The sequence below is a fragment of the Salvelinus fontinalis genome, chromosome 33, assembly GCF_029448725.1.
Source record: "Salvelinus fontinalis isolate EN_2023a chromosome 33, ASM2944872v1, whole genome shotgun sequence".
NCBI classification, from domain to species: domain Eukaryota; kingdom Metazoa; phylum Chordata; class Actinopteri; order Salmoniformes; family Salmonidae; genus Salvelinus; species Salvelinus fontinalis.
In genome coordinates, this window is record NC_074697.1 from 38,683,422 (window position 1) to 38,695,854 (window position 12,433).

At 44.1% G+C, this 12,433-nt stretch overlaps 1 protein-coding gene across 1 annotated transcript in view; it reads right to left on the minus strand.

Annotated features, from left to right (window-relative positions):
• Positions 1 to 181: 181 nt before the first annotated feature.
• Positions 182 to 12,433, minus strand: part of LOC129832202 (transmembrane protein 255B-like) — a 38,033-nt gene continuing 25,781 nt past the window's right edge. The window contains exons 7-9 of the mRNA XM_055896084.1: positions 5,530 to 5,689; positions 1,804 to 1,920; positions 182 to 655 (exon numbers count right to left, since the gene is read on the minus strand). Of these exons, the coding sequence (XP_055752059.1) occupies positions 521 to 655; positions 1,804 to 1,920; positions 5,530 to 5,689 (412 nt within the window). The 3' untranslated portion in view covers positions 182 to 520. The remainder of the gene's footprint in view (positions 656 to 1,803; positions 1,921 to 5,529; positions 5,690 to 12,433) is intronic.

The window sequence follows — 12,433 nt, forward strand, 5'->3', positions numbered from 1 at the left end:
TTTGGGCCCAAACAAAATTATCCTGGGGTAGATTACTAGTGAGACCAATGGTAAACGATGTTAAGGCAATGAGGAGGCCAGGCAGGCAACATCTCTATTGAATACGAGTGTGTGTGTGGGCAGCTTGGCACAACCAAAAACAGTAAGTCAATTTGATCAGAAAAAAGTGACTTAGCCAACATTACTTTATTACTTTATTAGCAGATACAGTTGAGTTTAAGATGTAGAATAAAAAGTAAATGTATTTTGTCAAATTGTACATTTCAAAAAAAGGTCTTAAATAATTAACCTTTTTCCTAGATAGTAGAAGCACGTCATAAGCCATACTTTTTTTGGGCAAATCAATCGAAATTGCTCAAAATATTTACATTTCATGTACAACATACATAACTCTTACAAAACAATCTCAAAAATACTAATCCCCCAGATGTCATGTGACTTCTAGGGCCAGGAGAGTCTGGAGGAAACTCCTGGCCGTAGTTGTATGACAAGTTGGTAATGGAACGCTGGAGTAGGGAGGTTAATTCAGACAGAAAAGCTCTGGCTTGTAGGGCAGCAGGTTATAGAGGGGGGTTGGGGTCTGGATGGGGGGTACTGACGAATCACTCTGGGGGAACTCCGTCCCCGCTGCTGGGGCAAAGTATTGGGAGGCTCTCTGAAAGGCAGAACAAAAACACTAAGGTTAGTTGGATTCAGCTAAACAGTATTCACAATTTGCTAATTTGTTCCAATTATAACTAATCTACTTCCAGGTAAAGAATAGTTACAAACAACAGACTTTGAATTGAAAACTACAACCAGTTTGAGTGGATAACCACGTAAACATAATAGATTCCAAATAAACACAAACACAAAACAAACAAAGCTTAGTTTGATTCAGCTGAGCGGAAAACAATATTGTTCCATTTGTAACTACACTCTACTTGGGAATAATTACAAATAGCAGACTTTGAACATCACTTGAGTGGATAAGCAAATAAAAGTTTAAAAAAGTTTCCAAATAAAATAGATTCCAAATGGAGGTAGGCCTAATGTTTCTCAGACAAGTTATTTTTCTCTGGGGGTTTATTGGTTGGAGGCCGTTCTTGTTTGGTCTGCTGAGGCATACACCTGGCATGATCTAATAGGGCTACTTGGTGCTCTCTGTCTTTCTAGCAGCCAGTAGTTAAATAGTTGTTTTAATACAGAGGGTAAGGTAGACGGTGGGCAGATTACGGGAGGGCGGCAGGGCAATATGGGATGGCAGAGGGAGTCCTCACAGAACATCTGTGAGTTTCCATCCAATGTACAGTATTTCACCCCTTTCTTTCTCCTTTAGTTTTACTAGACCAATAACATGACTTCTTAGGCCCAAGACCGAAACCGAGGTTGTTGTTGAAATACATATTTGGCGTCCTGGGAAAACCTTGTGGGCTCCATTTTTGGCTGCCGTTAAGGCGGTAGTGAGTGTGTGAGAGACTGACCGGGTAGAGACAAGTGAGTGTGTGAGAGACTGACCGGGTAGAGACAAGTGAGTGTGTGAGAGACTGACCGGGTAGAGACAAGTGAGTGTGTGAGAGACTGACCGGGTAGAGACAAGTGAGTGTGTGAGAGACTGACCGGGTAGAGACAAGTGAGTGTGTGAGAGACTGACCGGGTAGAGACAAGTGAGTGTGTGAGAGACTGACCGGGTAGAGACAAGTGAGTGTGTGAGAGACTGACCGGGTAGAGACAAGTGAGTGTGTGAGAGACTGACCGGGTAGAGACAAGTGAGTGTGTGAGAGACTGACCGGGTAGAGACAAGTGAGTGTGTGAGAGACTGACCGGGTAGAGGTGTTTGTGTCCTGTGTTGGTGTTGTCCATCAGCAGGGGGGCAGTGGGGGAGCAGCGAAATCCCCCCTCTGAGAAATGCGATGACGACAGGGTCACTGAGCTGCTCCTCTGGAAAAGACACACACATGTTGGTTTAGTGTTAATTCTTACAAGTAATGAGTGTGTTGTGATTCTCTTGTGTGTAATATGAAACAAAATGTGATCACAAAATACACACACAATAAGGCTTGTGCTAGATAGCTAAAATTGTGTCAATAAAAATTATTCAGCTTTCATCTGCCCAAAAAATGTACTTGGATTGTTTGGGAGATGAAGATGGCGTGAGCAACAACCTCATAAATTCAACGCATTTCTGGTAGGCAACTATTCAGCCCTAATATCGTGTGATCTCAAGTCAATAGGCTTCCTCACTCTCTTTCCCAGAAGAGGGCAAATCCCAGGCCTGGCCTGAGAGGAACCATGTGGCCCAATGTGATCACGTCAGCGGTCTGCCACATGGATGAACACACAACAAACTCTGACCACATCCGTCCCTTCACCAGCGATATCCCCCCCCCCCCCACAGACGCACATACACAACCGCTTGTTCACGCACACTGACACGCTGTTCATCAACCAGAAGTGGTGGGGAGAGAGAATTATAGCGATGCCATGGTATTTGGATAAGACAGGAAGGGGTGGGGGATCTCAGATTTAAAAAAACAAAGCAACTATCTCTGACGTTGATGTGTGTCTTCCTGGGCTATGCCCTGCTGTGTCTCCCAGCTCTATCATGCTGCAACACAGAACATATGCCCCTTCTTCTCTCTCCCCGCTAGCTCCTCTCCACACATCTCTAATTCAATCAGGAACGGTTAACTATTCTGTTTCTCCTGGGGACATTAAACGTAGGATGATCGCCAGAGAGATATCTCTCCTCTTTAGTGAGTCGTGACATTTAGAATCTGGATTGCTGGGTAACTAATATACATTTTTCTATTTGTTTTGATCTGGAAAGTATGAATATGCCTTACCTAGCAACCATCCACCCCTTCAAGCTTTGCTCGGATATTATAGCAGACAGACTTGGTTCAAATACTATTTGAAATAATTGTAAATACTTGATCTGTGCTTGATTGAGCTTGCCTGGCTTAATGGAACAATAAAATATTCCCAAAACAATCAACCCTGCACTCCAGGCAGGCTAAAACAAACACTGGCAGTATTTGCACGATTTTATAGCAGAAAAACAATGATAACAGAAGAAAGACTCAAAGTTTAACCGCTCCCCGGGCCCACACTACTACCGGCTCACACCACTACCTGCTCACACCCCTACCTGCCCACACCACTACCGGCTCACACTGTTGTTTCATCTTGACACCATATGTCCATAGGAGTCATCATGATATATCATCTGGGAAATTGCCAGATTAATTTGATACCTCTGCTACTCTCCACAACTCCTATCTCTTGCTGTGTTTGTCAACAGAGGCTTCACCTCCACTCCTCTGGAACACAGCTAGATACGGAACACCTTGTATGGACTCACTGTACTCTACTGTATAAACACCAGTCGGTCTCATTAATAGCATTATAGGTGCAATCAAGTAACAGTTATGTGATTCGCCTCCAAGCACTTAAAGAAACCTCTTTAGGCTAGGGGGCAGTATTTTGATGTTTGGATGAAAAACGTGCCCAAAGTAAACTGCCTATTTCTCAGGCCCAGAAGCTAGAATATGCATATAATTGGCAGATTAGGATAGAAGACACTCTAAAGTTTCCAAAAACTGTCAAAATATTGTCTGTGAGTATAACAGAACTGATATGGCAGGCGAAAACCTGAGGAAAATCCATCCAGGAAGTGCTATTTTTCTGAAACTATTTTTCCATTGCAAGCCTATCCTCCATTTAAAGGGATATCAACCAGATTCCTTTCCCTATGGCCGCCACAAGGTGTGAACAGTCTTTAGACAGTTTCAGGCTTTTATTCTGAAAAATTTGCGAGAATGATCACATCGCGTCAGTGGATAGCCAGATGTCCACAGATTTGTGCATGCGCGCGCGCCGGGAGCGAGACTTTCTCTTTCTCTCTTCTATTGAAAAGGCTACCGTCCGGTTGAAATATTAGCGATTATTTATTGTAAAAACAACCTGAGGATTGATTATAAAAAACGTTTGACATGTTTCTACGAACTTTACGGATTCTATTTGGAATTTGTCTGCCCGTCGTGATCGCACAAACCTGTGGATTACTGAACAAAACGCGCCAACCAAATGGAGGTTTTTGGATATAAAGAGAATCTTTATCGAACAAAACAAACATTTATTGTGTAACTGGGAGTCTCGTGAGTGCAAACATACGAAGATCAAAGGTAAGTGATACATTTTATTGCTTTTCTGACTTTCGTGACCAATCTACTTTGCTGCTAGCTGTTTGTAATGTTTTGTCTGCTGAGAGCTGTCCTCACATAATCGCATGGTTTGCTTTCACCGTAAAGCCTTTTTGAAATCTGACACGCCGGTTGGATTAACAACAAGTTAAGCTGTGTTTTGGTGTATTGCACTTGTGATTTCATGAAAATTAAATATTTTTAGTAATTTAATTTGAATTTGGCGCTCTGCAATTTAACGGATGTAGACGAAAAGGATCCCGCTAAAGGGATTGGAGCGGCAAGAGGTTAGAAACCCATACTCTAGATCCTTCATCGCTCGGGTCAAAAGTTGTGCAATATATGGGGAATAGGGCGTCAAATACGTATAGTGTACTTAAAGTGAGTTATGTTTTCAGATCTCAGACGTCTTCTATTGGGACAAGTCCATGTCCCAGGTCTTCTTTTGTGGATTCAGCTATATCAAATGGAAAACATAAGCTCCATGTAACTTCCAGATTTGTTTTTCTTATCTATTACATTCATTTAGGGAGGCACATAGCTGGATCTACACAACCTGAAAACATCGGAGAAACTTTGAATTTTGAGTTTAAATTCCCTAAAATGTCCCTATAATGAAGAACCGTATGACCTTGAGTCAATCAGTAGCACTGAAGATCTGCACTACAGTGCAATAGAAAGTTAAAGGCAATGTTCTCGTGTTCGCAGAGACTGCATTCAAGGTAAACACTGCATATGTTGGCTCAATCGAAAATTAGCTTTAAATTTCAATCAAATCAAATTTTATTGGTCACATGCACATCTTTAGCAGATGTTATTGCAGGTGTAGTGAAATGCTTGTGTTCTTAGCTCCAACAGTGCAGTAGTATCTAACAATTCATATCGCGCTACAGCTCAGATCTTCAGAGCTACAAATTGAATCGAGGCAATGTTAACCTGTGAGCTCTGAGAATGAGCCTATATAAATAACGTACCAAAGTATTCCAGAACCACGGACAGTGGAGAGGAATGACGCTTCAGCACCACAGCAGTGGAGAGCGCCACTAAAGGCGGGTTATGCCCCGCACCCAACATTGCTCATAAGGAGCCGTTGCCACAGACCTGTGGTCTACTGAGAAGAATGTTTGGCATGGGGAGGAGAGCAGCCCTGCAGGGCAAGAGAATGCCACCTTGATTTAGATTATTTTTCACAATCCCTTTCCCTAAATTTAATACAATATGGAATAAGACCTGGATATGATTGAACTGCAAGTACTGCTCAAGACTCCTGATTATACACCACAAACCTTTAAGTATTGCTCAAGTACATTAGCGTGTAGTTTTTGCCGCAGCCTGTGTCTCTCACCTTGTCCTTGATGCTTCCCAGCACGGCAGTGGTAAGGATACCCAGGAAGAAGGCCACCAGGTTGAGGCTGGTCAGCACCCAGATTAATCCATACAGGGACAGCACATCACCGCAGCTCCGCACACCCACAAACTCATAGTAGTTGTTTATGTAGCCCCCACTACAAGACAGGACAATAGAACGTCACTAACAACCAAACCTATAACAATATTATTCTAGTTATGCTATTAATATGCCATTCATAGAATAACATTAGGCTACTTTATAAAGCTATACTATTAAGGTAGTATGATATGAGTTGGGCAGGCCCAGGAGTTCTTTCAGACCAATCAAATGTATTTATGAAGCCCTTTTTACATCAGCAGATTACACAAAGTGCTATACAGAAACCCAGCCTAAAACCCCAAGCAGCAAGCAATGCAGATGTAGAAGCACGGTGGCTAGGAAAAACTCCCTAGAAAGGCAGGAACCTAGGAAGAATCCAAGACATGAACCAGGCTTTAACCTTTATTTTGACAGGGAAGTAATACTGAGACTGGGGTCTCTTTTACAGATGAGTCCTGAATAAATACGTAAAAAACATACAATATACAAAATTACCAAACATATTAAGAAAACAGACACATTTATCAACATAGAGGTCTCCGGTCATTACTCTGAACTGACCAAGAGACTAGAACATCTCATTTAAGAGAGCTCTGAAGTTGTTCCACATAAATGGCGCAAAGAGACTGAAAGCAGCTTTACCCAACTCTGTGGAGACCAAAGGGGCTTCCAGTGTTATTCAAGCCTGAGGCCAGGTATGGTCATTTGTAAGTCTAAATTTAATGAATGATGATAGATGCATAGGACGTTTCTGCATGAGTGCTGCATGATAAACACAAGAAAACTCACTATGTTTGTGTAGTAGCTTGAAAATATGAAAAGACTTGGCCAACCGATGGCACAATGAAATACAACACTGCATCATCTGCACACAAATCTAGATTTTTTTTCTTCAGCATTACCAATGTTATTTATATAGATTGTAAACAGTAGTAGGCCGAGTTTCAAGCCTCCTTTATGTAACTCAAGGATATCCGATTTGACCCCATCTACCTTGATGGCCTGAGTTCATTGAGATAATTATGAAACCATCGGCAAGCATCAGTACCCAACCCTATTGAGGATAGCTTATTCAACAGGATATAACATGGTCTTCAGATGGCGCCGACAGACATGGCAGCTCTGCTTCTAGCTCCTAACTTTGCAGTATTTTTTTTTCGTGTGTGATATTTCTTACATTATTAGCCCAGAACATTTTTTGTGTTATTACATACAGCCAGAAATAACTTTTGGATATCAAATCTGCGGTAACTCACCAGCAATACGACTTTCCCGAATTGGATCCTTTGTTTGTACACCCCCCAGGGCAATTGAAATTATCCCAGAGGTCGCTCCAAGATGCCACCAGCGGAGAAAAGGTATTTGGAGTGGACTTCTAGTCTGACTCAGGAGGCATGCACACCATACACCGCTTCTGAGTATATTTCTCGCTAATGTTCAGTCTCTGGACAATAAATTAGACAAGCTCAGGGCGAGGATCTACTTCCAGAGAGACATCAGGGACTGTAACATACTCTGTTCCACAGAATCATGGCTCTCCCGGGATATACTGTCCCCGTCCATACAGCCAGCTGGGTTCTCAGTTCATTGTGCAGACAGGGATAAAGAACTCTCTGGGAAGAAGAAAGACGTGGTGTGTGTTTCATGATTGAATATTATTTTTTAGCACTTTTTCTCCCCAATTTCATGGTATCTAATTGGTAGTTACAGTCTTGTCCCATCGCTGCAACGGACTCGGGAGAGGTGAAAGTCGAGAGCTGTGCATCCTCCAAAACACAACCCAGCCAAGCCGCACTGCTCACTTAACCCGGAAGCCAGCCGCACCACTGTGTCGGAACAAACACCGTACACCTGGCGACCGTGTCAGCGTGCATTGCGCCTGGCCCACGATGGGACAAGAACATCCCTGCCGGCTAAACCCTCCCCTAACCCGGGCAAAGCTGGGCCAATTGTGTGCCACCCCATGGGTCTCCCGGTCGTGGCCGGCTGCAACAGAGCCTGGACTCGAACTAGGATCTCTAGTGGCACAGCTAGCACTGCGATGCAGTGCCTTAGACCATTGCGCCACTCGGGAGGCCATGTGTTTCATGATTAACTACTCATGGTGTGATTGTGATAACATACAGAAACTCAAGTCCTTTTGTTCCCCTCAATCTAGAATACCTCACAATCAAATGCCGACTGTATTACCTCCCAAGAGAATTCTCTTCGGTTATAGTTCCAACCGTGTATATTATCCCTCAAGCCAATACCACAATGGCCCTCAAGGAACTACACTAGACTTTATGCAAACTGGAAACCACATATCCTGGGGAAGCATTTATTGTAGCTGGGGATTTTAACAAATTAAAATTTGAGGAAAACACTTCCGAAGTTCTGTCAACACATTGACTGTAGTACTCGCTTAGAGAAAACACTAGACCACTGCGACTCACCTTTGAGATGCCTACAAGGCCCTACCCCGCCCTCCCTTCGGAAAATCCGGTCACGACTCCATTTTGCTCCTCCCATCATATAGGCAGAAACTCAAACAGGAAGTACACGTGCTAAGGTCTATTCAACGCTGGTCTGACCGGAATTGTTTTGCGCAAAACTAAAAGCATGAACCACTGCATTTAACTATGGCAAGGGGACTGGGAATATGGTTGAATACAAACAGTGTGGTTATTCCCTCCGTAAGGCAATCAAACAGGCACAACGTCAGTACAGAGATAATGTGGAGTCGCAATTCAACGGCTCAGACACGAGACATGTGGCAAGGTCTACAGACAATCACGGATTACAAAGGGAAAACCAGCCATGTCACGGACCCCAACATCTTGCTCCCAAACAAGCTAAGGAGGATACCGACGTGGCCCGCTCCCAAGGACTGTGGGCTCTCGTTCTCCATGGCTGACGTGAGTAAAACATTTAAGCGTGTTAACCCTCGCAAGGCTGCTGGCCCAGATGGCATCCCTAGCCATGTCCTCAGAGCATGCGCAGAACAGCTGGCTGGAGTGTTTACGGACATATTCAATCTCTCCCTATCCTAGTCTCTCCACTTGCTTCAAGATGTCCACCATTGATCCTGTACCCAAGAAAGCAAAGGTAACTAAACTAAATGACAATCGCCCCGTAGCACTCACTTCTGTCATCATGAAGTGCTTTGAGAGGCAAGTTAAGGATCATATCACCTCTACCTTACACATTAGACCCACTTCAAATATGAGGAATACCTACATACAGTTGAAGTCTGAAGTTTACATACACTTAGGTTGGAGTCATTAAAACTAATTTCTTGTTAACAAACTATAGTTTTGGCAAGTCGGTTAGAACATCTAATTTGTGCATGACAAGTAATTTTTCCAACAATTGTTTACAGACAGATTATTTAAATTAATCACGATTCCAGTAGGTCAGACGTTCACATACACTAAGTTGACTGTGCCTTTAAACAGCTTGGGAAATTCCAGAAAATGATGTCATGGCTTTAGAAGCTTCTGATAGGCTAATTGACATAATTTGAGTCAATTGGAGTTGTACCTGTGGATGTATTCCAAGGCCTACCTTCAAACTCAGTGCCTCTGCTTGACATCATGGGAAAATCAAAAGAAATCAGCCAAGACCCCAGAACATTTTTTTTAGACCTCTACAAGTCTGGTTCATCCTTGGGAGCAATGATAAACACCATGGGACCATGCAGCCATCATACCAGTCAGGAAGGAGACGCGTTCTGTCTCCTGGAGATGAACGCATTTTGGTGAGAAAAGTGAAAATCAATCCCAGAACAACAGCAAAGGACCTTGTGAAGATGCTGGAGGAAACAGGTACAAAAGTATCCACAGTAAAACGAGTCCTATATCGACATAACCTGAAAGGCCGCTCAGCAATGAAGAAGCCACAGTAAAACGAGTCCTATATCGACCTATATGTGGGACGCTTGTGGAAGGCTACCCGAAATGTTTGACCCAAGTTAAACAATTTAAAGGCAATGCTACCAAATACTAATTGAGTGTGTGTTAACTTCTGATCCACTGGGAATGTGATGAAAGAAATAAAAGCTGAAATAAATAATTCTCTCTGCTATTATTCTGACATTTCACATTCTTAAAATAAAGCGGTGATCCTAACTGACCTAAGACAGGGAATTTTTACTAGGATTAAATGTCAGGAATTGTGAAAAACTGAGTTTAAATTTAGTTGGCTAAGGTGTATGTAAACTTCCAACTGTACGTCAGAATGCTGTTCATTGACTATAGCTTCAGTACCATTTTTTATTTATTTTACTAGGCAAGTCAGTTGAGAACAAATCCTTATTTTCAATGACGGCCTAGGAACAGTGGGTTAACTGCCTTGTTCAGAACGACAGATTTTTAGCTTGTCAGCTAAACCTTGCAACCTTTCGGTTACTAGTCCAACGCTCTAACCACTAGGCTACCAGCCGCCCCTAGTACCCTTCAAGCTCATCATTAAGCTCGGGGCGCTGGGTCTGAACCCCGCCCTGTGAAACTGGGTCCTGGACTTCCTGACAGGCTGCCCCCAGGTGGTGAAGGTAGGAAACACCTCCACTTCACTGATCCTCAACACAGGGGCCCCACAAGGGTGCGTGCTCAGCCCCCTCCTGTACTCCCTGTTCACCCATGACTGCATGGCCACGCATGCCTCCAACTCAACCATCAAGTTCTGTAGATGACACAACCGTACTAGGCCCGATTACCAACAATGACGAGACAGCCTACACGGAGGAGGTGAGGGCCCTGGGAGAGCGGTGACAGGAAAATAACCTCTCACTCAACGTCAACAAAACAAAGGAGCTGATCGTGGACTTCAGGAAACAGCAGAGGGAGCACGCCCCTATCCACATTTGCAGGACTGCAGTGGAGAAGGTGGAAAGCTTCAAGTTCCTCGGCATACACATCACTGACAATCTGAATTGGTCCACCCACACAGACAGTGTGGTGAAGGCGCAACAGTGCCTCTTCAACCTCGGGTGCTTAAGAAATTTGGCTTTGCCCCTAAGACCCTCAGAAACCTTTACAGATGCACAATTGAGAGCATCCTGTCGGGTTGTATCACCGCCTGTACGACAAGTGCACCGCCCGCAACCGCAGGGCTCTCCAGAGGGTGGTGTGGTCTGCCCAACGCGTCACCGGGGGTCACACTGCCTGTCCTCCAGGACACCTACAGCAGCCGATGTCACAGGAAGGCCAAAAAGATCATCAAGGCAATCAACCGCCCGAGCCATGGCCTGTTCACCCCACTATCATCCAGAAGGTGAGGTCAGTAGAGGTGCATCAAAGCTGGGACTGAGAGACTGAAAAACAGCTTCTATCTCAAGGCCATCAGACTGTTAAATAGACATCACTAGCCGGCTACCACCCGGTTACACAACCATGCACCTTAGAGGCTGCTGCCCTATATACATAGACATGGAACCACTGGCCACTTTAATAATGGAATACTAATCACTTTAATCATGTTTACATAATGCTTTACTCATCTCATATGTATATACTGTATTTTATTTTAGTCAATGTCACTCCGATATTGCTCGTCCTAATATTTATATATTTCTTAATTCCATTATTTTACATTTAGATGTGTATTGTTGTGAATTGTTAGATACTACTGCACTGTTGGAGCTAGGAACACAAGCATTTCGCTACACCCGAAATAACATCTGCTAAATATGTGTATGTGAACAATAAAATTTGATTTGATTCAGTATCAAAAGCTTTTGACAAGTCTGTCAGCACAATTCTTTCTATCATCTAAGGCATTTGCAATATGATTTACAACAAGCATGGTAGCCGTAGTGGTGCTATGTTTAGGTCTGAATCTGGATTGATTAACATTATACACTGCTCAAAAAAATAAAGGGAACACTTAAACACCACAATGTAATTCCAAGTCAATCACACTTCTGTGAAATCAAACTGTCCACTTAGGAAGCAACACTGATTGACAATACATTTCACATGCTGTTGTGCAAATGGTATAGACAAAAGGTGGAAATTATAGGCAATTAGCAAGACACCCCCAATAAAGTAGTGATTCTGCAGGTGGTGACCACAGACCACTTCTCAGTTCCTATGCTTCCTAGCTGATGTTTTGGTCACTTTTGAATGCTGGCGGTGCTCTCACTCTAGTGGTAGCATGAGACAGAGTCTAGAACCCACACAAGTGGCTCAGGTAGTGCAGCTCATCCAGGATGGCACATCAATGCGAGCTGTGACAAGAAGGTTTGCTGTGTCTGTCAGCGTAGTGTTCAGAGCATGGAGGCGCTACCAGGAGACAGGCCAGTACATCAGGAGACGTGGAGGAGGCCGTAGGAGGGCAACAACCCAGCAGCAGGACCGCTACCTCCGCCTTTGTGCAAGGCGGAGCACTGCCAGAGCCCTGCAAAATGACCTCCAGCAGGCCACAAATGTGCATGTGTTTGCTCAAACGGTCAGAAACAGACTCCATGAGGGTGGTATGAGGGCCCGACGTCCACAGGTGGGGGTTGTGCTTACAGCCCAACACCGTGCAGGACGTTTGGCATTTGCCCGAGAACACCAAGATTGGCAAATTCGCCACTGGCGCCCTGTGCTCTTCACAGATGAAAGCAGGTTCACACGGAACACATGAGCACATGTGACAGACGTGACAGAGTCTGGAGACGCCGTGGAGAACGTTCTGCTGCCTGCAACATCCTCCAGCATGACCGGTTTGGCGGTGGGTCAGTCATGGTGTGGGGTGGCATTTCTTTGTGGGGCCGCACAGCCCTCCATGTGCTCGCCAGAGGTAGCCTGACTGCCATTAGGTACCGAGATGAGAT